The following is a 26,104-nucleotide window of genomic DNA, read 5'->3' on the forward strand; positions in this document are numbered from 1 at the left end:
AATAATGCAGGTCTTAAGAGGTGACTACCACAATGTTTGACTTCCCCTCCCCCCCAATCTTTTGCTGTACCACCCAACACTTCTTTAAACAGAAAATGTCTGTAGGTATAATACACCTGATATGAAGGAGAAATATATATTTCAGGTGAGACTATGCACCATATCAATGGGCTAAGGCAGGCCAGCTACCACTAACTTTGGAGCTGATCTACCTGACACAGTAAGAATTGCGTCAGTCACATGAAACARGACTTTCATATTTTGTCTTTACCAAGCAATTATTTTGGTTGAACATACCCTTCCTACTCCTACCCCCCTCCTCCCCCCAATACACACACATACACAYRCAAAACCCGAAGAAATAGAACTTACCAGGAAGGAAGAAACAAGGTAAAGCTCAACTTTGTTCCTGTGACCCTCCCACATAAAAAATGAGAATTTGGAGGAGGAAAGGAAGGGGAAAATGGTTCTCTGTCCCCTGGCTTTCTAACCTGCCAGTTTTAACAACCACCAACAGCTTTTGCCAAGTGTTATACATTGTCCCTACAAAGGCAAAGCTTTGCTCTGCATGGCTACACTCTTTCCTTCCCTCCCTGCAGCCCACTTCTTCACTTGCACAAAGGAGCAGGGAAAAATTACACGTACAAAAGTGTGAAATAACAACTACTTCTAACAGTAAAACGTTAAGCAACTATACAGACTTTAGGCCTCCTCTAATGCATTGTTCAGCCATGCTATATCCAACAAGAACAGCAAGAGCAATGGAGAAGTCATACTGCTTCCGCTACATGCTGGACAACCGTCAGCTGGAGAATCTGACTCAGCAGCACAAGCAGGGATGAGTTTGGGGAGACAGGAACAATCAACCAAGTTGGAAAGCAAGATGTACAGAAGAAGCTTTGTCTCCAGGGAAAGGGGAATGCTTACCACAAGGTGCTGTTCTTGAACCTAAYCAGCCCTCTGTCTTCTGGATCTGCTTAAAGTCAGTAGATTATAAAACACTCTCACAGGCAGTGAAAATGAAGAGCTGYCTTAACTGCAGCCCTGCTTCTCTGATCACCCTGACTGCTACACAAGAAAACTAGGAAATACTCAGCCTTTCTATTTCTTTTGGTATAAYAGGTGACCCCTTCCAGCAGCTAACTTCAAATGCTGAAAACTCCTTTCCTTGAGCTTCTGTTATGCATTTGCAGGATCAACACAATTGTAGACAGATTCACTTTTCCTCATAAAGGTTAAGATGACCCAAGGCAAGTTCTACCACTTCTAAACCAAGTTACTAGCACAGACTCTGGATCCACATGAAATTTAAAAACCTAATCCCATGAGCTGCAAAATCATAGCACTCTGCACAAATTAATGAGGTTCAAGCAAATTCAGGCAGCACTTTCAGTGCTGTAGACACTGAAAACCTATGCAATAGCAGTAAGTGGGAAACCTTTATTAAATGTAAAATTAAAAATTAAAAAGTAATTTTCCTTCCCATGAGCACACAGATTCTTCCAGCATCCTCCAGCTAGGTTGCAATCCTTCTTTCTACTCACTCTCTCCTTTCCCCAAATGATCCAAAAAATATGCTAAAAGAACTACATCCATATAGCCTCCTCCAGATATTTGGACCCATATGAGTGTGCCTGGTGTTTCCCAGCCACACAATTTAGTTCTCCAGCCTGAGCCTTCTGATGCCAATAACAACAGAACACATTACTCACAGCAGCAAATATACTGGATACATTTCTACAGAATGCCACAGTTCAAAGGAGCAAGGGTTCCTCTGCRAAACTGAAAGGGAGTGGCATCCCTATGTTTTCCTTCAAATTGCCACCTCTTCTTCCTTCAGCACAAAAGGAAAAGAGGGAAAAAAAAAGCCTCAGAAGCTCATAAAACCAAGAAACAAATCATTTAGGAGTGACTCCTTTGAACACATCCATGTTTTTCTAGGCAAACTCCATCACTCTGCCATAAATCACAAGTCACCCTAAGAAAGAAAAAACTCTGTTGATAACATAGTCCCTTCCCAAAGGCACAGCTCTGTTTCAGCTAATGCAAAGAGAAAGAAATCAGTGTCTGTTCCAAACCACCTTCTCCTGAACAGCAACATAAAATGCTACCACAGTGGTATGTAAGGTCATCAGCTTCAAAGTAGCTTCGAGTACTCTACTTGCAGAAGCAAAAATGATGAAAGACACCATATGGCTTCTGTCATGGTAGATAAAGCTAATGGATATAACGAAAATTTGAATTTCTCCTCTCTAATTTTTCCTCAGCATAGCACCAACAACCCCTGCAAGCCTTTCTTTTCCAGCTATAATGCACTGCGCCCTCTTTGTATCATGATTTTTTCTCTGGCAGAAAAAATGTTTTACTGACTGATGTCCCACAGTTCAGCAAATATGATTAAAAATGTACAGCRAAAGTAATAAGATAAACATCAGATACTATGATAAATCCTATTAAAGAAACTCAACTCAGACATTCTCACAGGCAGCTGAGTGAGAAGATAAAAGCCTATGGTCTCATGAGTRCAGCACATCAAAAATGCAAGCATTAAGACTTACCAATTTCTTCTATTTCTTCCAGGAAATCATTATATTCACTCAGACTGGGAAAGTCATCCTCTCTTTTATTGTATCTTTGAGAGAAGAGAAACAATTGTTTATATAACACAAAGATGAATTTTCATTTCAACAATGCTCTTGCTGCAAGCATATTAAGTACGACCTAGTTTAATCATCAGTGCGCTTTGTGGCTCCCACCGTTGACTAACATACAGAATCTTTTAAAAGGAGACAGAAGCGCTTGTTTCAAAGGAAAGGAGCCAGTATGGTGTAAGTGCTGTTATTGCCTACGGTTTGCCAGGGTTACAGGTAAAGGGGAGCACAGAGGCTAGCACAGAGTAATCACAAGCCATCTCTTGGTCACAGAAAGGCTGTTAACAAAGGCAGAGACAACAGTAACACCCACAAGAAAAGCTTTCTAGAAATACCAAAGAAGGGGGTTGGCTCTGTGCCAACAACAGAAAGCATATGTTAGCAGCAAACTTAAAATGCTACAAAATAAATTTATTTCTTATCAGTAATTCATTCCAAAACTTTTTTATAGAACTCCTATTATTTGGACAGAGTGAAAAAGTGAAGGGACAACAAATCTAGACAGAACATGGACAGGCTCTAGGAGTCAAGACACGCAACTTTCTTCCCAAAAAGATACAGTTAACATTCTGCTTGCTCTGCAGACAAAGATACATGACATCTGTGAATATAAAAAAAGAAAAATCTAATCCCCAGAACTGAGGCCAAATTCCAATTTGGGGGATTTGCCTACTAGAAACTAATCTGTCAAATCCTAGCAGACCCAGTATTCTACAATATTTTCTTTTCTAACAGTGCTTCATGTCATGTTTAGGCTCTGAGACTAGGCTGACTTCATTCAGTTTGACTTTTGTTAGCTTCAGCAGACATTATAACCAAGCCTCAAAATGATACTGCTTTCCACATCAGACACAGATGCATCGTGGTATTCAGTAAGGCAATTTCCCTACATCTCAGCAACATCATACAGCTCATTTAATATTGTACCAAGTCTTAGATAAAGGCTCTCAAGCTCACAGTTTACCTGTGTATTTGTTTTCACACATACAACTCCCCTGGATTGTTACATTCCACTAGGCCCTCTTCTACCACTACATCAACTGACCCTCTTGTTTTCCTCCCATAAAACGTTGTTTCTTGCCCACAAAAAGTCAGATGTAATTTTAGAGGCAATTTATCTCGGTTCCAAGAGTTCTCAAATCTGCATGGCAGACTAGTAATATAGGCATTTTTTAAGGAAGCTTTTTTACTAATACTTGTTACACATCATAGAAAACAATGTGAACATAGCTTCTCTTGTGCTCATCCTCATCCTTTTAAAGGGGAACTAGATCTCAGTTCTCAGAACAGGTCCCCAGGCAACCAATCAAGGTCCTGATTCTTGCCCCACTCCACTTTCACCCATTCAAAGGGAAAGCAGTTGTAATCCTCAGTATCTAACTGTACATTTAGGAGGCAAATCTTTGCCAAACAAAGCTACATAGGAAACACTATTAAAAAAAAAAAAAAAAAGAAAGAAAGAAAGAAAGAAAGAAAAAAACATTAAGCAGGAATCCCTCCAGGCTAACTTGAGGCTTCATTCCTCAGTCATTGCATAAAGTCAGATTCTCTGAAATCATTCAGTGTTAGGCTGAACCAAGTTATCTGTTTTAATATCCCTCTACAATAACAGGGGGGGGGGGGGATCAATTAGTGAGTATGGTGATCCATGAAATCATCCAGGTTCTGTTCTTTAAACTGATGACACTCACATTTTCAGCACCTTCTTCCGAATTTCCACCTCTTTGTCAACTGCAGGATCCTCAAAGAGCTGTACCCTGAAGTTACTCTTCCGCAAGGGGGTATCGCACTCCTGGCAATTGCCGGCCCCTCTTACAAACAGCAGCTCCACACAGCTCTCGCATCTAGGGGAGAAAGGAAGAAGTGTAAAGACATCTAGAYGTTAGCTAGATGTTAAACAGCAACTGCAACACAGGCCTGTCCTTGCTTTTCGTTCTTCTTCGTGGAATAAGACTGAAGACTGCAGTTCTCCCCTCCAAGCACCCCGACAACGGCAAAGCAAGCGAGGGCTCTCCACCACGGCCGGAGGGAAACGATCTCAGCAGCACAAATGCGTTTATTCTCCCTGCCCAAACCGCTTTGCCGAGACTGAAAGCTAATCCAAACACAACGATGCTTTTTGTGTCAAGGGGAAGCTTGTTTACTGACACCATCAAACTCATTTTGCACGGACCAGACTGCAATATGCTTATTTACTCTGAGCACCACCTTCCTGCACAAAAAGCCCCATTTATTTGCCCAGGGCTGTTCACAGCGCGAGGTACTATTCCGCGCGAGCAGGGACACCGAGAACGTCCCGCCACCGCCGTGCGAGAGCCGCCGCCGCCACCRTCCCGAGCCGGGCTCCAGCCCACCACTGCTGCAGCCAGAGGAGTCTCTGCGGCGCTTCCAGCGATGCCCAGCATCGCACAGCTCTCGSGTACCTTCCGTGAGGTGGATTCACCTGCTGGGAATAATCTCAAAATTGCATGCAAAACACAYCTCCTGTGCAAAAATAAAGCAAAAATACCTTTCTGCTCCTATTCCTTCTGCCTTAAAGAAAATTTCAGGGAGGAAAAAGGCTCTCCCCTGCCCCAGCCAGGCCGGGCACACAAGCGACCCGTACACCAGGACGGCCTTGTGGTCTCCTTAGTTTCAGCAGCTATCGCTGTTTGTACATCACCCTCAACACAGCAAGCAAAGGCCAGCAGAAAATCTCCATCTCCTTTTTCTTATTAAGCTCTAGAAAAGGGAGCATAAAGCAACCAAACTTGGCAGGTGGATCCAAGTGCAGGTGTCTGCAATGTTTTTAATCAGTGCATTGCCTAAGGACCAAGAGAACAGGGTCTCCCTGGGCTAGAGTATGCACAGAGAGCAGCACCTGAAACTGCTCCGCTTTATTCCCTCCTCTTCCCTAAATCAAAGTCATTTCAAGTTTACACAAGACTTGACTATGGAAAATACCACCCCTCGGAGAAGCACTCCACACCAGTGCTTCAGTGCCTTCCCAAACCAGCACCGGTGTTTCTAAGGCTAGAAAAGAGCTTTCCGTACTAAAAAAACAGATGAGTCAACACCTCGCTACGGGAATTCCACATCAGGCGATCGAGTCCCTTCGCACTCGCTCATGCACTTCCACCCTCAGTTATTTATACATAATGCCTTTTGATTTCAAAATAGCTTACACGGGACAAGGCAAGGGCAGAACGGGCTTCAGTCCAAATCCTGCCTTCCCTCCCACTCCCGGATTTAATATATACAATTAGATACCAGGCTTATTTCCTAGGAGAGCTGTCATTTTTGCCCCCACAAACTGCAGCCGGTTTCCCAGAGAAGACGAGCATACTTGGTTACACATTTCAATCTYGTTCTTAAAAGGAGGGGGGAAAAAAAAGCCATCTCCTGAATTCCCGTCCAACTAGTTCCCTTTGGTTTCGCTGCCCAACGCTAAACTCAAACTGCGTGCACACGACACGCAGGCGGATTCCAATAAAGGTGGTATTTACTTTGTAAAATCTCCCCAAAGCCTCTGTTCCTACACTAGGCTCAGTGCAAACAGGAGGGCAAGACACGGCTTGAAAGAATTTCATCTTAGACCGACCACAAAAAACACAGCGTAACTCCTTAGAGATGCAGCAGCTTACGTGACCTCACCGACGGTACCCGAACCACTGCAACAGCCGGACGTCGCAGGCAGCCCGTGGGGACAGCCAGCACCAGGGCTGGCGTTACAGAGCTCTCCCACCCTCAGACCGCGGCAACTCAGCTGGCATTTCCACTTCTGTGCAAGTCCAACTCTTCTCTGTTTGTGTGCACGGCCAAGACAGACAAGCAAGGCAGCAGGACATCCTTCAGGCCTTCTTTTGCTGCCCAACACAGCATAGCTAGCTTTCCCCAAGCAAGCAAAGCACCGAAGTATCTGCTTGAYGCCTCTACAAATCGTGGCCAAAACGTGTGGCTGTCTGCTTGAACCGAGGGCCTCAAGAATTGTTCGTGTGTTTATATAATTTAAAATAATACACATTATTAATAACATAAGATACATATTTGCATAATATAACAGATGTTTATCTTGAATAGTGTTGTATATATGAATATATTATATCAATATAACACTGCATTTTGTATGAAAATATATACATGCATACATACTACATAYATAAACTAACAATGAGCAACGTCCTTGCCTAAAAGATAAGGACTATACATTCGTTCAAAACTGAATATAATTGACTGAAGACAAGAATTTTGCATGAGGTCTAAACAAAAYACTCAACAGGCATGAAACTGCTGGTTCTCATCTTGACACAGAGGTTGTACGGTCTCTGTGATTTATATTTCATTTTATACGCTCACCAAAACATTCCATTACAGTTTAGATTTCCGTTTGTAACCTGAGAATAGGTAACCCGGATGAAGATACCAATAAAAAATGCCCAGGGAGTTCGGCATGCACGAACAGCAGGGGAAGACTATTAGTAATGTCACCAAAGAAAGCAACCACATCATCTCCAGGAACAATAAAGTCTCCTGGYCTCCCGCAACAGGATAATAGATAGCCGTACACCAGTTTTCATTTCCATGGTTAATCCGTCTTTTTCTTCCTTTTCATGCCCATGAAATATTAAAGAAACGGCTCAGTCTGCTGACAGTCTAGAATGACGCCACATTTTGGGGGAAGGCAAATAATGAAGCGTCTGGATGGCTCAGCACTGCAAACGCCCAAGTAGCACCGCACGCCTCCCCTCCGCTTCCACGTTCAGTGGCTTCAGGAGCAGGCTAAAGATGCTTCTGACTCATGGCAGGGAACAACACAGAAGTTCCTCTCCAGAAAACCATCAGATATTTATCAACTAAAATATACTTACTGGAAGCGAGTGTTTGTTTTGGACAAAATGTTTTAAAGGGTGAAAGGTTTGTGCCCAGTCCTGCATTCCGCACACCCAAGCACACACGCTGCTGCCGTCGTGTAAGGAGCACGGGAGATAAGGGATCAATCCTCCTGGACATTAAACGGAYGAAAATGGCTCACCACATTAGCATAGCTTGATAGTGCCGCTTACTTTTCTAGCTCGGCTGGCAAGAGAGCAAACAAAACAGAATAAAGGAAGAGCTATTTTTGCAAGCAGGAGTACTAGAAACTCTTTCTTTTTTAAATCTTAGATTCCGCTGAGCATAGCAAAAATCTGCAGGAATTTAGATACATAGCCATTAATCATGTCAGAAAAAATCTTTATGGCTTTCCTTTTGACTAAAAATATTGCAGAAGTAACTACCCTTCTTTGCAAAGGCTATTTTTAGTAGATATACTTATTAAACAGTATCAAATATTTAGAAGCTCTAAGCCCCTCTTCTTCAACCTTATTAACCAAGGTATTTAAAGTAAGAAGTATAACAAACAATCCTCTCCACAATGGAAAAAAATAGTGTAGATTCAAAAAACAGTAATACAGTCTTTAACATAAAGCCAACACTTGAACGACAAACAAATGGAATGGAAAGAATTAGCAAAAAAAAAGAAAAAAAAAGAAAAAAAGTATGTTTTCACTTGGTATTCAACACAAAGTCAGAGGGAAGTCCACTTCCAGAAGTGGAGCGACTCTCGATTTATGAATGAGGAAACATTAGAAACAACCACAAAAAACACACACACAAGAAATCTTACAGAAAGATATCTAGCTTGATTTTTAAATCCAAGCTGCTCCTAGGAAAGCTCAGGGACTGTGCTTCGCATGGAGCRGACAGCTCTGTGGCTTCGCGCAGGCTCAAACCGGGAGGAGCGCGGCCCGGTGTGCAGGCAGCAGCTGTCAAGCCTGTTTGGTTCAGCAAGGACTYGTAACCCGCAGAAGTTTCTGCTACATAGCCAAAACTTCATCCAACATTTGGAAYTGGCCACTGCAGGTTTTTCCAAAACTAGGCTGATGGACTAGTAGGTACTTTTTAAAAAAACAGACTCTTCCTATGGTCTGTGGCAGTGCTAAACTCAAAGTCCCCTGAAGAGGTATGGGATCTAAGTAAGAGGAATGTTTTCTCCCTCTCTTCATTTTAGGGGTTAGGGATCAAAAACAGAGGCAAGGGAAAGTAGCATGAGAGCCCTGATGCCAAGTGCTCCCGAAAGCCGCAGAATAAAGGAGCTTATGAGATCAGTAGCCCAGAGAYGAGAGGCGAACTGGGACTGTTATGAGACAAAATAAGTCTTTTCCTTTTCACAGCTCAGCTTCAGGAATTTGGAAATACTTTCTCAAGAACTTGCAGAAGGAGCTGCCTCGTCCTTTGGGTCACCACTTTCCTCCCCTGCTGGCAAAAATACAAGAGRGTGTTGGGGAGAAGAACATACTCATTCTTTCCCTCTCCCCCAGTTCAGATCCTGTTCAAGTCTAACAACGGGGATTTTGCTGTTCCTACCTCATAAGAGGACGAGGTCAGAACGCTCTCAAAAAACCCATCTAGCCAAAAAACCCACAACGAGCCTGTCTCCAGCTAGTCAACAAACAGGTCTCACAAGTGGCTTACCTGCCAGGTAGAGGTTATAGCTCATTACAGCAACGAGAAACACTTCAGGTTTCAGGCAAAAATCATTTTTCTTTTAACCAACAGACAAGAATTTATTTAGTACTCTTAATAATCTATCTCCAGTCATCTGCAGCTCCCCTCTCTTCAGCCCACATCAAGATATGCCTCAAGACAAAAATCAGGAGATTGCTCTGCTAAACTTTTTTTTTGCGGACATATCAAGACTCCAGAGATCTGATCTTAACCTTTCCTTTACAAAATAAAGGATAACCAAAAAACGTCTATATCTGCATTATGTCAATTCTCAGCATCATCTGCCAAACTGCTAACCATATTAATAGTCTAAAAAAAAAAAAAAAAAAAAACACTTGGGGGAATAGGATGCATGTGCACACTTTTGTTCATTTTGTGCTGTCAGACTAGCTCTGCTCTGCACTGCAGAAAGGAGGTTAAATGAACCCAGACATCTCAAAAATTTAGAAGATTCAACCACAGTTAATCATCTTTTCCAAATACCCATATACGTGCCCTGATCATTCTACAAACACTACAGACTAGTTCATCTCAACAGCATTTTCCAGAAAGAAAGCAGACCAGGTAGTGGAAGAACAACAGCCTTGAATGACTAGACATTTTAAGCAAAAAAGACATACTGAGTGAATTAATAATAAACATAAGCATTTCCATCACCCATTGGTGTCAACATCTCCATTACAAAACCATTTCAAGTGGTTTGGACCTCATGGTTTGCAGCAAGYTGAAACTTATCTCACATTTATCCCATAGATATGCGCCTTTTTGTTTTCCCCCAGAAAAATTAGAGAAGAATCTTTTATGGTATTACTACAGATGGTTTACAGAAATTATTTCTATAGGTGGACATTTAAATAAAAAACAGTCTTCATGGGTTACTGCAGTCTAGACAATCAAGCACACAATCAAAAGTGTCTTACAGCAAATTATGTCAACTGAGTCAAAATGTATTTACTTGACAGGCCAATTCTTAACAATTCAAGAGTAGCTGTGTGGCATTGAGAAGTAAGTGTTTTCCTAGTGAGTAGGCATACCAAAAATCAACAGAGAATTTACCCAATGTACCAGGATAACTACTTCAAACCCATTACAGTCTACTACTCAAACATATGCATTAAAATAATACTTTACCTATGTCAATAATCCATTTATTATAACTAACTCTCCTTAAATAGGAATCTTTGCAAGTTTTCAGGGTTTGCAAACAAACACCAAATTTGGTAGCTATCAGGACAGTAGAAGAGAACTAGTAGCTGCTCACAGMGCACCCAACCGTATGACTCAACTACCAAATTCTCCTCGGCCACCTTAAATTTAGAAACTGCCCTCTTCAGACGCGGTCCAATTCAGCGTTGCCCATTGTCTCGCAGAGCCAAGATAAACATACTTATCGTTAACAAGTTTAAGATCTCACACAGAACGTAATATAAGATACTTTGCTCCCRTCTCCTCCCATGCCCATTTGTTACCGCGTGAGAAAGTCCTACACCACTGTGTGGGTTAACCTGCCCCCACAGCTTATATACCTTATTAACTCAAGTATTTTGGGCATTCACTTGCTTAGTCTTATGAAACACCTGCAAGTACCAGTAATCATATCTGGGGAAAAAACAAAAATCTAAAAAGCTTTGGAGACTCAAAAAGGTCACAACAAGTCATTTATTCAATCCAAACCTACCTTCCACCCTGTACTTTCAACCCATTTGACAGTATATCAAKGGATATGTGGAAGCAAGACAAGGAAACGTGGTTATATAGTAGAAGGGAAAAAATAAAAATAAAAAGATATTTATGGCATGATAGGAGATCCTGTTCACTTTACTGAGGGCTTGTCACAAGACACTCCTACAGTTCATCTCTAGCCTCAGCAAGTAAGGAGATAAAGTTSATAAAAGACACATCTTTAAGAGACTAGACATATGACAGAGGTTTCGGGGTGGAGGGAAGGAACGTTTTGGGGCCCCAATGGGAAACATGCAAGTTTTAAGAARTCTCTCAAAATCAAAAAACTTTTACCCATCTCTTCCAGACATACCTGTTGAATGATCTGCAAATGCTGGCTCRTGTCTCTCAGCTTTTGGGAGGAACCAAGCCAAACTTCTGCCAAGAGCACAGGCTTATATTTCACTCTAAGCATAGAAAGTACATAATCTAGTTTCCTTAAACCATTCTGAAAAAGAAAGATAGGTAGGTGCTTGTATACACACTTAAGAACAACTAAAATGGTGTTAATGAGAGGAGTCTATTAGAGCAATAATTACATCTTCCATGTTCTGGACAGTGCTGAAAACACTGTCAGTGTTCAAAAAGCAGTGTGCAATGAAGAACTGTTCTCTCCACCATAAAGTTGTTTGGTTTGAAAAGACTGTCACGGCAGATCGTGCTTGTAAAGTGCTATGTAGTAACTCCAATGTAAACCATGTTTCATGATATAAAGAAAAGAAAAATCATTATTTTCTTTTAGGTAATTTATGTCAGAAGTCAGTGACCAAACTTCAGACACCAAGACACCAAATCCCATTCTCAGGGGTACCAAAGCTCCTAGCAACCTTGAATTTATGTAGTCARCATAGGAAAACCAAAACTGCAGTTCTGCATGTTAAGCCAGCACTAATGCCAAAGAAGTTGCTCTAACCCCTCTTCATCCTCTGCAATACACGGTCCTTCCCCTACCGTTCCCTCCCATGGGCCAGAAACAAACATCTGTGCAGCCACAGGTTATTTGCTGGATTATTTTGCAGCCAGCTAAACTCCTCAATTTGGTTCACCACTTAATTCACAAATGCTTATCCCAGCACACACCAAAGGACAAAGTGGAGGAGACTGTTTAAAGCAGCAGCGTGTTGTCTAACAAACAAACAAAAAAAAAAAACCAAAAACAAAAACAAACAAACAAACAAACAAAAAAAAGCAAGCCTATGGGTGGAAGAGTCTAAAAAGCATTTCTCTATCAAAGCTGTTAATTTAAGAGCATGCAATGCTGCTGTTAAAATCTGTTCTTTCCTTCCCTCTTACAAAACTTTATGGCATACATGGGTATTGATCTGAAAGTATACGGAGAGAGAAACCCCAGAGTATTATTCATTACTTCAGGGTACCCCAAGCTGCTTCATCAACACACTTCTAGAAAGGTGAGACAAAACCCAGATACAACACAAGAACAGGTGGGGAGCAGATAAAGGATGAGGCAGGTATTTCTCAAAATCACTAAGATGAAAGGAGCTAAAAAGCATGTCACAGCATTTCAGAGTATTTTAAATGAAAGGTATGAGATTATTTTACAGAGAAGTCCTTCCAGAATAAAAACAGGATGCAATGCAACTGGACAAAACAAATCCATGCATTTGAGAACAGTGATGAAGTTACTGGGAGCTCATCATCTGGAAAGCACCAAGGAGAAGGAGAGAGGCATCAGTGTAGTAGTTAAATAGTAGCTCATGATCACACTGTAAAYGCAATGCAGTCATGGAAAGGCACATGCAACCCAAGGATGCATCAGAAGAGGTATTGCCACCAGAATTACAATCAGGCTCTGCTGAGACTTCACCTGAAATCACATGTACAGGTCTCATCACTCACATTCCAGATAGAAGAGCTCATACTAGAAGCTCAGAAAAGGGCAACTAGGACGATCAGAAGAATGGAAGATTAGTTTATCAGAAAAGATTGCTCTAATTATTTTAGGAGATATATACAAAACARGCAGAGAAAGCTGCTTAAGCTAAACTAACAGGTCCAACCAGCAGTGTAGAATCTGCATCRGAAATCATAGTTTCTACCAGGCACAGCAATGAGAGTCTAGAACCACCTCCAATGGAAGTAACATGGCAAAAAATTAATTTCAAAGTGAATTTTGATAAGTTTATGAGGATTTTAATCACCTAGCTGTCCTAAACAGAAAACTAGATTTGATGACCAAGAAGATGCCTTCCCACCATATCTATGGTCCTAAATTCTGAAACCCAGAGAGAACAACTTATGAAGGAAGCRGAAAAAGGAAAGAGAAAAGCTAATTCTGATGAAGATATTGAATCTTACATGTACCTAACATCTTTGATTGCTGAAATTTAAGATTAAGGAGATTACATGTATAGCACAGATGTTCTAGCATCCGCCCATTCCTCTTGCAACGGAAGTAACTCCTAACTGTAGGTCTAAACCAGTCTTTTGGAAATTGCAGAGATTCATAATTTTTCATCAATAATCAATTTACCTTATATTGTGATATGTATCTGCCTCAGAGATCCAAATTTAATTTCCTTGGATCAATTTTTCACCTTCTGGAAAAGGGAGAAGGTAAGATCATACTACTTCATATACACAGAAGAAAACTAAAGAATAAGCATTCTCAGCTTGTCTTATTTCAGATAACACATGTAATTTAACATGTAAAACACACAYACATATTCTATGATCTTGTGAAAAAAAAAGAAAAAAGGTCAGTCTTCTGGTAGCAAGTACACAGCAGCTGATCTGTACTTCCTCAGTACATCTTGTACTATGACATGCCTTAACTCATAAGTAAAAAGTTCAGATGGGTGACTTACATGCACCAGAAGCTGCTCGTCATGACTCAAATTGTTTTTCTCTTCTCATCATCAGTCCAATAGGGCTTTAGTGAACAAGCTATTTTCCAATACTGCTGCCTTTTCAGTGAGACAGACCAAAGGCACCAGTAGCTTTTGAATATTAAAGACTCAGTAGCATTTTTGTTGTTGATTGCACTTAGGTTTCCCAGACAAGTGTAGGTAATTCTACATCGTATCCCCAATTCCCTACTGGAATTTCAATTGATCGGGACATTCTTAATTTCCTGCCTTAAAGTATTGCTTACAATGACTTGCTAAATCTCTGTATCCCTTACATTAGCAATGGGAGTAGAACGAAGAATGATCTCTACACACTCTGTAAACAGCTTACAGAGCTCAGTCTAAATTAATGTTAACTTGCAGAAAAGCTCATCAAGAAAAAGAAAAACAGCAACAGAAGAAGAAAAAAGACTCAACATTTTATTGCTATCTTGCACTCAAGTGAAGAATTAATCCTTAAAGACAAAACCCTTGTCAAGTACCTTTTAAAGTGATAGACTGGCATTTTAAAAACAGGCAAATTTACTCGCAGAAAATGAAAGATTTGTGTATTTCTATTTTTCAAAATGGAGGAGGGAGGAAAATCAGGAGGAAGTTTTTGGCATGCCAAATATATCAAATTCCAACAAACAATTCCGGGCTTGCTGAACAAGTCCACTTCAACATAACAACACACACCAACAGGGCTGGAAGGGACCATTCAGGTCACCAAGTTCAGTTCTTACACTTGTACATAACCATGCRTTAGATGGACCAGAGAAATCTGCAGGACATTTACCCCTGAAAGCACTAAAGGCCACACGAACTGTTCTGCAACCCACCTTTACGGTTTTCATGTATCTACATTTCTGTAACCTAAAAAAATTAGGGGAGAGATGAAGTATGAACCCAGAAATGAGGCAAGGCATCTCTTGTTGCAGTGGAATGCTTGTTCAGGAGAAACCCTGCTAGCTTTGTGCCTAAAGCTTATTTGCAGCATATCACTTCCCAGAGCAGGCGCTTGTGATCCCCTAATGATCTTGGCATCAAAAGCAACTTATCATGCACTATGACTGTGTAGTCCTGGAGCTGCAGAAGCGATAAAGGCAAGTTACTCTAAGCTATAGGTTTACTTTTACTTTCTGTAACCACCCAGATTTTATTGCATTTCCTTGAAGAGTTTGTTTATACCTCACCAGTCTTCACTTGTCCCAGTGTAAGTGTGAAGGAAATATTCATTAGAAAATCCTAACAGTAGCAATTCAAAAAGTTTCCCACCTGCCACCCCGACATCTCATTTGGGAATCTCCTACTTCCTATCAATTTTTAAGGGTCACTCCTCACTCCATTTTCACATAATCCCTAAACAACCATTATCACATCTTTTCTCAGCATGAGATAAATTATAGACTGTGCTTCATAAACAGTGTAGACCTTAGGATTACATTCTTGGTGGGACACAGCATGATAAGTGTTCCAGGGTCGTCTTTAAATTCCCTACAACATACAACGTGTGTCCAGCAAAACAATCTCAAGAACAAGTATGTTCTCACTTAAAAATAAAAATAAAAAACACCAAAAACATCTTCACCCAAACCTTGTTGGCTATTGAGCGGGATGGATTACAACTTCCCTTCCAAGGGTGATGCAGATCCTGACCTACTTAAAGCCTAGTAGGGAGCATTCTTTTGCATTGCAAATTCAGTCATTTTTCAAACTTTTTCCTCAAGCTTAAGAAAAAGCTGCAAATGCTATTTCAGTGCATTAAACCAGTCGGCAATCACCACTCTGCTTTCTTTAAATTAACTTTTAAGGTCACATTAAATGCAACTACTTTTAGAGGAAGGCATTARACAAAAGCAAGGAGGACGTGTTAGACCTTCATTAGCTATGCTGGCATTTCAAACATTTCCTATAGACTGTCAGGAAGCATAAACCCAGCCTTGTTCAAGTGAAGCTGAGGAAGTAAATGTCACTGACTTCACAGCTACCAAACAGGACTCTGAGAAGATACATTGCTCACCACACCACAGAGATAGCATGAAGTGCTCTTCCAAAGTCACAGTGCCATTTCAAACAACTTTATCACAACGAAAATTTGTGCTATGTACTCATTCTTTTAAGATGCGTCAGTAGGAGCAATGATGAGGAAGGTCAGTTGCTTTACGTGGGAGCGAAAGGCAAGGCAGCTTACATTAGCGGAGGATCAAAGAGGCAAGAGCAGAAGTAATCCCTTTCAACAACATACATTACATTCTCGTCGGTACCGATGCCGCTGCAGCCACACGCCAGGGCCCACAACGCTGGAGCCAAAGGAGAACAAAGCTGCCGCGGGCTCTCCGGCGCAGGTATTCGGAAGCGGATGCAGACACTCCGGCGAGAGAGCACACAGCACACGGGGAGGATGGCACGCAGTTGGCACCCCGCACCAGCAACTTGCTCATGGTCAAGGCTTGGGCAAGTGACTTGAAGGAGGGTAACGAAGAACAGCTCTGTGGTTATTTAGGTGGAGCGCCTCATAAGCACCAAGCTGAGATATACCACAGATATATTCCTTTGRGTGATTTTTTTCTCAAACGTTAAACCCTGAACGATGAAAACTTCTAACATTGATCACAGTAACAGCTGCTGATYGAGAGATTATAGGTAAGACAAGAAAGGAACAACAGTGATTTAGAAAATAAATAGCTTAGAAGAAGCACTTTTAAATGTCTATTTTAGCCACAAACCTAATCTGCCACCACCTGCAGAGATGGCCCAACTTCTTAGTTCTGACAACACACTTTTGTGCATTCTTATCTTAGGATAATGTTAGCCAGAAAAAAGAAAATCTCAGAATTTCTATTCACTGCTTCCCATGGCATCAYCTTTGAAAGGAAACTGCAAACATCATGCAGATGACCAAAAAAATCACCATTAGCCCCAGCTATAACCTCACACTGTATGCCATCACATCCGACTAATCCCACTCACTAAGCCACTGGAGACAAGCAAGGAAGTAGGAACCTGGGCCAAGATCAGATGATCGATTCCAGACAATATTTGAGCTGATTGTTGTTTTGTCCAAACATCAGCTGAGAAGAACTGAACAATGCTGTAAAGTTCTTCCATAAACACTACGTTGCTCCATAATTATATGGGATCTGTGCACATATTCAAAGTCTAAGAGTTTTATTTAGGCTCATAATGGCTGCATTAAGGACATGTGCAAAGTTGTTCCCAATCTGAGATATCTAGTGACCAGAATTTTTATTATTCATATAACTCACACACAACAGATACTTCTAAAGATTATTTAGCATCACTGGAAACAGTCAAATTAAAACAAATCAGGAGAATACACTTGCATTTGCCCTTGCAGCTGGCAGAGACCACTGCAGAAGGCAACAGTGTAGCGCCTGCGGGTGAAATTGCGCATGTCCCGCACAAGAGATGGCGGCCCTCAGACTGCAGAGGCTTTTGTGTGCATCCTTCCCTGGTGGGGAAAGAAGTGGTGACGGGAGGACAACGAAGGTCAATCCACTTTCCTGACCACACACTGTTATTGCACAAATAAGCTAAGTTCATCTGAATAAAATACACATCCATAGGAAGCATAAAAGCATTAGAAAACAGAATTTCATGCATTTTATATGCTTGTAACCTCACCGTTCATTTTACAAAGGGCTTATTTATTCTGCAGACCCTCCAAGAAAGCAGTAGCCACTAGCAAATTCCAGGAAGACCTCAGGGTACCCAGTAAAGAAACCCCAAAGAGCAAAGAACGAGTTTCTCAGAAAACAGGGAGCTTTCAACCTCAGATATTTCACATGTTCCCACTTCACACTGATCACCTTTGACCCTCTTGGCCAAAGCAAACGGCTTACGTGCGTAGGATACCATTTTCTCTACTACAGAATAAATCTCTAAAGAGATACCAGACTGTTAATTACAGACTACTATCATTTCATGGAATTTTATGTTGTTATGAATTTGTGGAGCCAATCCTGCAAACCTCACGCACAAGCTGTCATTGATGCCCRACGGAGATAAGCCCAGCAAAGACGACTCCTTGCACAAGGAGYGAGTGACAAGGCTTCAGGACAGTTCTACCAAGTTGTGCCTTCCTATCAAATCTCTACCTTTCGTAATTTTGAAAGTGCAAGTTCRGAACCGTGGCCCAGATTCAGGTAGSTGTTTACATGTGTGCYGAGATCCATTACTCTTATGTAACATGCTTACACAGAGAATCTTTCCAAACAGCTCGYTCCTCCTATTACAGACAAAGCTAACAACTAAAGCAACATAAAAATGAAGATCCRGCTCTGCTTTGGTTTAACTGCTATCACTTACGAGTGCAAGAAAGGCCGTTTTACCACACTGTCCTTGCAAGGCAGAGCCCTTCAGCTCATCACCAATACCTGTGATTAGCAGTCTGCTTCATTTAAATTCACATGCCTACTATTAAAAATACAATTTCAGATAGTTCTTTAAAACTCTCAGATCCCATGAATTTAACCTGCTTCCTTAACTTTGCAACCTTTATCTACATGACAATCCAAACTATTTCCACCCTCTAAAACCATACCTAACACTTTGGATAAAGGTGTAAGGTGTCCTACTGTTTGCCAGCAAAAAACAAGAATAAAGAAACATTACAATGCTGTAGAACAAATGATCATCTTACCTACTTCTGCAAAGGACARGGGCTAAGTTTATTAGTCAAAAATTAAAAAAAGGATMCAAAGATAAGAAGATATAGGTGGTTTGTAGATACTAAAGACTACATTTGGCCTACACAGCTATCATACATTCAATAGTTAAATCCTGAAAAGGATCCAGTTACAGGCACACAGGCTGCAACTACAGTGACTAATGATACCATTGTGCAACACTTCAGGAGAATTTGGAAAGCARCTGCAGACAACCTTTTACATTTACAGTATATGCTCCATGGAGGGCAAGGAAAAGAAGAAGAAAAAAACACCTTGCTGAGTGTTTTTTGCTGGAAAACCCTGAAAAACAAGTTTGGTGACACTCACTGCAGCATGACCTCAATTTAATGTACAAAATTAACCAGTCTAACAAAATTCCCCAGTAAAAATCATGGTACAGTTGTTCATGAAAATCAAAGATCAGGTCACATTCCCAAAACTAGGGAGTTCAAACTAGAAGGGAGAAAAAAAAAAAAAAAAAGACAGCTCTGTTGGCATTGGCAAAGAGTAGCCATTACCTGTGCTCCTACCATCACCACTTTCCCCCAAACTGGAACCGTCACCCTGTCTAGCACACCACCAGGGCTGACACGAACATTAATAATAAACCAACGTGTAAATGAGTTCACTGAGCCGGCGGACACACAGTGAGAGTCTCCTTCTCCACCTCCCTCTCCTTTTAGCAGGCCTTTCCACGTCACCTCTGTTTTGTGCCATACCACTGCCATCACCACATGCTGAGTCCTCAAAACYGTTTTCTATTAAAAATAAAACACATGACTCTGAAAGTTTGAGGATGTAAATGCTTACTCAAAAAAATGCTCCCTCTGCCCCAATGTCACCTGTAATAATAACTTATCTAAGTTTCCAGAACTGCCAAGCAGCCGGCTACAGATCTGAAACGATGGACCTGGGACCTGAGGCATCGCTGAAACACCAYGTTTTCCTTAAGTACTACAGAAATGGGCAGTACTAAACATCCTACAGGAACTCCTGTGGTGAGTGGCCCTTATGTAAATTTAATGCGACTGCATACCAAGATGATCAATTTTCACCTTTTATCTGAAGTGTTTACATGGAAGAAAGACTCCCCCGCAAAGCTAAGGAAGGGGTATTTTCTGCAGGTCCTTCTTTCTTATCTTGCCTTGACAATACCGATTCCCACACTCTCCCTCCTCAAGCTCGCCACCCTCAACCGCACAGATACAATCACACCAAACTGCTACCAGGACTCTYGACGGGGAATTTAAGTTTCTTAAATTCTCGTCTGCTACAAATGGTAAAGCGYTAAAACTGTGGGAACGTGCCTAGTGAATGTCGATTGAATGGAATGAGGTTTAATTGTATAAAGATGTGAACGCACTAATAAGATAACAGTATGTTTTGGTTCTGCTAGCTGGGCAGTAATTTCTCGCGCTGGGCACAGAGTCAAACAGCTCAAACTGCCACCAGCACCTGCGCTGTACCCCCACCTACACGGCAAACAGTTGACACTGAAAGACAAACCCACGTGACTTCTGCTCAGCAGCTTTTAGCAAAACCAGTTTCAAGCAAAAGCTAAATGCTCCATTGAATGACCCCGCGAAAAAGAAGTTCTTTGTTTTTGACAATATACAATTAAGTCACTTTTTCCATCCCCCAGCCACTCATTTGAGAAGTATGTTAAAACTCAATGCTTCATCAGAGGTATGTTAAGAAGTGTGTACCAGCTGAATGATGCTGCTTAGTCATTCTCAGCTATAACCTGTCAGAAGCGGAATATGTTCAGCTCTTTTTCAATATTAAAAAAATAAAAAATCACCACACACGCACAGGCTAAATCCTTCATACAGCTACTGCCGGAGAAGAGCTTGCTTCACAGCCCACTGGGAATGGAGAAGGTCAAAGAAGGAGAGGAAGCAAAAAACCTCAGCCTCCAGCAGGCTTCACGGAGCCTCGATGCAGCTCTGTGTACTTCCTATTCCCAGAGGTATCAGCTGCGAACAAAACCAGGCGGTGCGTTACTGCTTGCAAGGTTGGGTCCTTGAAGACAACAGTCCATTGACTGCAACAAACGAACCAAAAGCCACTATTCAGAAAGGAAAACCAAAAGACAGATCCAGACACCTGAAAAAATGCAAGCTACGTGCACCGGGAAATGGCCACGTAACTCAAAATTGTCTGCATTTTCCCTCGCTGCACGGTGTGGATCCAAGACTGCCCAGTACTGCCCTCTCCACAGCAGCCCCCGCAGCAAGGCTGTGCTCACACAGAACAGTGCAAAACCTGATCCGGAAATATTTTGCATTTTCCTTTGCTACRTATGTAAGTACTCTTGAGCCTTTATTCAAACAGAAAAGCTATAAAGGAGTAACAGATTATTAATGGGAAATGTGGATGCCTTCAAAATAGCGAGTGCCCAAACTTGACGTAAAACTAGACACAACCGAAACCCAGTACATCTCAGCTTCACTGTGCTCCACTCAGCAGTGCCAGCAAGGATCTCCCCACCACCGAAAAAGAGAGAAGAAAAAAGAAAAAGAAAAATCATCTTATTTCTGTGCTGCAGGAATGACTTGTTAATCATTAAATTCACATATAGCAGAAACAACGACATGAACTACATCACCCAACGGGCTGGTTAAAGACATGAAGGTTTTCATGCCCTGTTCTGGAGTCACAAGCTTACAGAGTTGTAGTTTTGGTATTTTGCCCAAAGACGCCTACTCGTGGTTGTCCTCCCTGAAGATCACCCTGCTGTAAAGGTCACACAGCAAAAATGCTTTCTGTATGTTTTATACACTGCTGATGCCACCTGGGGAAAATGCGTCAAGCCAGTCACTCCCAGAGCATTAGGGAAAACCGGTTACAACACAAAAGCCTTCCTCAACTCGGAGGAGTGTTTACAAAYGTGATGAATGCTAGAGTGTGTCCCAGCATGCCAGCCTGAAAATAAGTCAAGCACCTGGCCCTCAACACAAAAGGCTGACTCACCTGTACGGCATCTGTTATCCTTTGAAAAGACCCCAAGTTGAGCACTCCAGGGACACAAAGTACTTGCAGGAGGCTCACAGGAGCATGACTTTTTCTTGTCCTTCTCTCCACCTGCATACACCACAAGTCGCAAAGCTGATTCAGAGATACAAATATGATCACCGATTCCTTAAACCTAAACTGCAGCATGTTCTAGCACCAGTGTTACTCCATGTCCTATCCTGCAACTCCACTGAAAAAAAAAGTTTGAATGACAGAGCATGCATACTAGCACAGGACATTGTATATTAACTAAGTCACRAGGAAATTGTGCTCTCTCACACTATATCCTCACCTCCTTATCTATCTGAAAGCTGCTTTAAAAAAGTAGATAAATAAGAGGTTGGTGATGACAATTATGATGCCTCAAACATTAAACTAATTTCATGACCATTCCTGCCACCATGGCAATGGATTTTACTCTGTATTATCATCATCCATTCATTTATGTATAGAAGGAAAGAAAAGTAAGCAAAATGAAAGCTATCACTCATGAAGTGTCACCTTGCACAGCATTTATCCTGAGTAACATTTTGTACAAGCGTTTCACTCACACCGGTGACTATACTGGGAGGCCAGTCTAAACCAAATCCCTCCCTCCCCATCTCCTATGAAAAGATTYGAGTTAAGGGTTGTGAAAACTCCATCCCCATTAGAAGGAGAAGCTGCATCCTTCCTAGCACAGTTCTTTTCAAATTACKGCAATTCCAGTAACCCAGAAGTGATCCTTTTAGTCTCAGAAACAAACTCGCATAATGTGAAGAGACAACTTCTTTGCAACTTGTTTAAGCCAAATCCAAATCCAAGCTATATGGTGTTTAAGCAGAAGTAAAACCAGAGCCACTACATGTTCAGGCGGTCAACTAAAACAAACACGTTAACTCCCACAGTATGCATCAGGGAAGTTGCATGGGATCATCCAAGATCAGCTTTTTTCTGCATGGCTGCCACCAATCCACACAAACAGTTTCTGCTGTAAGAAGCAAGGCAGCCATTCCTCTGGCACAGTGCTGAAACCATCAACAAGGAAGCATATGAGCACCTAATACAGGGATTTTCTCCCCTTTCTCCTCACCCCACTGGCATCACATATACCTACTAAAATTGCAAGGTAGAGTCCGTCTCTCCAGCAGTTTATTCCACTTTTAAATAGAGGTGGCTGTGCTCCCCTACCCCTCATTCAAGTGCTAATGCTTGTATAAAAGCACAGCTGCTCCAAGGGCAGTGCAAGAAGTTAATCCAGTTCAAAATGAGTTTAAAGATCTAGAACGGATCAGCTCCTCAAACTGGCTCACCACACAGCGCCAACAAAAAGTAAAGCAGCAGGGACACACAGACAGGACAGACGCACGATACCGGGGATGGTTGGACTCCAGTTAGCTTGAGCTACAACGAAGCTTCAACTGGAAATCACCCCAAGCACGGAGATGGTAATTTCTTTGTACCACACCATTGCTCACCGTTTCTTCCTGCCATATTTACATAAAAAAATCCAAGGCCAATGATGCCTTAAGGTGCAAACTATAAAACTATTCTACACTAGCTAGGCCAGCCACAAAGCTCGTACCTTTGCTAGAAACGGTGCAGGAAGAGCCATGATGCTTCAAGCATGAGCTGCAACACCACCACTGGAAAGACACGAGCACAGATCCACACAGACCCAGAAGCCTGGCAACATGCAGCACATCTGCTCACAAAGCAGCTTTCAGATGCTCAAAACTTGCATGTGAAGGAGCACGGCTGCAAAAGTGTCTCAGAAGCATGCAGAGCATGCACAGAAGAGAYGCCCAGAGGGGGCAGTTACACAGGAGCTTTTCTCTAGCTCTCTAGCAGTAAAAGAAAAAAAGAAAAAGAAAAAAAAAAAAGGCCCTTAGTGCTGCTTACCCCCATTTCCTTGAGGCCTTGGTCTCGTGTTGGCAAAACAGCTGGCTGCCCCTCTGCTGTGCCAATACGACTGTTTGTGTCGCTGGGCCGTAAAGCRCAGCAGAGAAATGAACCACGTCCCGCGTCTTCCAAACCACCTCATTCCTTTTCCAATTCTACTGGTTCTGGTTTCCTTTCCCCTAGGACCAAAATTTCAGTTTTAATTTTGCTCAGTAGCACTGCAGTGATCTGATGGATTAGCTGCCCAAAACAGCAGGTCACGCAAACTACAGGTCACCTACGCRCTCACTCAACGATGTGACACAAAATAGAGCCTTTAAAACACCCCAAAACCGTACTGCAGAACAAAACTGAAACGTAATCATCTTAACTAACATAACTGCCCTCTCCCGGAACACCAGATGGCTGCTTAAAGGATCAGCTCCGTCCGTAAGAGTGACTGCCGATTATCTTGATGCTGTTTAAAACTTTCCATTATTTGTTTTAAAAAGACAGACAGGTAAGAAGTTTTAACATTCCCCTTATAGCACACTTCTGAAATTCAGACACCCCTGCAAAATTTGGGTGACTTTTCTCACCACTAAGGTAGGGATAAGAACACTTTTATATTACAGGAGATATCTACAGGCGTAAAAGGTTTTGTGGCTGGAGACACCTGGCACCACAGAAAAGTGAGAAATCAATATTATTTGTGTATGTTTGATAATGTCCAGTAAATAACTGGTTTAATCTCATGATTAAAATGTTCTCTGCATAGAGTATGAAACAAATCCTGCAAGATGAAAAATAACAGCCTAAGTCGATGATTGTACACTACCGTAGACACAACGCAACCAAGCTGAGGCCGAACAGAGGATCTTATCTCAACAAGGAATCTTATTTTTGACATTTTCTAACCTCTAAGTGCCAAACTCCAAAACAAAGCTTGGAATGTAGCTTTTACGTGTCATTTGTACATATCCCAAGAGACTAGGTAAAAATACTCAWATTATCTTTAAAGCATCTGAAAGAATTTCTGCAGCAATAAGGAAAGGTAGKTAATTACAGTTTTACTAAAGAAGTCCCTCCAGACACTCTCACTGTGAAATGAAGCTGGACTGGTACATTTATTGTAGACCCTAGTAAAAAGCTGATCTAGCCAAAAGAGGTTATGCTCAAGACTGACAACTAAAATAGTCTGATGTCACTCAGCGGAAGATGGAGGCCAGCTATGTAGACCTTTGAACCAGTAATAGTAAAAACAAGAAAAAAAGCCACACACGTAACCCACACACWCTCTCATCCCACCACCTCCAGTTTCTGCTGTAAATAGTCCAAGCCAAATACGAAAAGTGACTGCATTAGGACAAACTCCAAATCGACTGCTATCAACTTATCTTAAGTAAACTGTTTGCCTGTATTAAGTAAACTATTTGACAGAAAAATTACTATCAGAAAAAGAGTGATGTATATTTTTTTAAAGTGAAAATAAATACTACGGTTTTGATCTTAAAAACATTGTTTCTCTGGTCTACTTCCACCAGGAAAGTTACTCTGGCTTTCAGGCCTCTGAAGAACCAAGACCTAGGTCTTTCAAAGAACAGCSTTGCTACACAGTTTCTTTTTTCATCTGTTCCACTGTTCTACTGCTCAGTATCTCAAATGGCTGGGAATTTTATTCAGAAATTCATTTTTTAATTGRCCATTATAAATTCAGTAAATATAAAAATCAATGCATGGGGAAAATGTCCATCACTGATACAAACCTGCCATTGACTGGCAGCTCCATGGAACACCTAGAACAGATTGATTACAGCAAGCAAATTCCCTTTCCTGCCTCAGKAGACACCAGATCTGCTTGCCCACACTGGACCTTTTGCCAGTAAGGCTAAAGAGTCTCCAAAAGCCTTAAAGATCACGTAGGGAAGAACCCTTCTGCCTCAGAAGGTGAGGGAAAGCAGTGCTCCAAAGCACGTGCTCTCCAGAGGCTTGCAGGGACAGGTGAAGCATCGGGAAGCGGATCACCGCGCAGGCTGCACTGCGGTTGCTCCAGCTCCCTCGGGCAAGAGCCCAAATCCCAGCGGGACAGAGCAGACCAAAGAGATGAAAGCCAGATCACTTGTGCCCCACGCCAGCTAGCTGCGGCAGACTGCTCTCAGAGGCTCCCCGCAAGCCTGTGCYGGCCGCCCGCGCAGGGCCAAGCACACCGACAGCTCCAGGCAGCTGGCTCCAGCGCTGCATCTCCCAAGGGATGCCAGCCCARCAACGTCTGGGGTCTGCTCCGTGAGGAAGCTACGGAGCTCAAGTGTTTTTAGATCGTGCTAAAGACAGGAGAAAATTCTGGGGTCGCTACACGTACCTGAAACGGTGAGAAAACTCACACGATATGCTCTGCACACAGGTGTCCCTTCCCTTTGGGAAGCAGCCTAAACTTGCGTACAAGGTGGTATAAAAAGTATGTGGGAAAACAGCCCGATTAGGCCTGCTAGTGTAGCACATCCAGTGAGGTAACGCAAGGCCAATAAGAACKGTTAAAAGCAACTGGGGTACTAACACCTGCCATGCAAGCGTAGATATCTCTCAGTACTAAATTTGCTGAGATTAAAAGAAAAAAAAAATGTAACTTCTTAATAGATTAAACAGAAAATTGCATACTGCCAAAAAAGTGGGTGGAGGGAATACCATCCTCCAGGTTGCCTTCTGTATTCTTACAGAGGCAATGCTATGTGTAGTAGAGAATGCTTCTGGTTATTAAATTCTATGTTTCAATACTCAATGGCATCGCATTATA

At 41.9% G+C, this 26,104-nt stretch overlaps 1 protein-coding gene across 1 annotated transcript in view; it reads right to left on the bottom strand.

Moving 5' to 3' along the window:
• MNAT1 (MNAT1 component of CDK activating kinase) overlaps positions 1-26,104 on the bottom strand; it is a 123,108-nt gene that overhangs the window by 82,552 nt on the left and 14,452 nt on the right. The window contains exons 2-3 of the mRNA XM_085315054.1: positions 4,343-4,495; positions 2,559-2,632 (exon numbers count right to left, since the gene is read on the bottom strand). Of these exons, the coding sequence (XP_085171180.1) occupies positions 2,559-2,632; positions 4,343-4,495 (227 nt within the window). The remainder of the gene's footprint in view (positions 1-2,558; positions 2,633-4,342; positions 4,496-26,104) is intronic.

This window comes from Rhea americana, unplaced genomic scaffold (assembly GCF_003343005.1).
Source record: "Rhea americana isolate MKP2758 unplaced genomic scaffold, rheAme1 scaffold_42, whole genome shotgun sequence".
NCBI lineage: Eukaryota > Metazoa > Chordata > Aves > Rheiformes > Rheidae > Rhea > Rhea americana.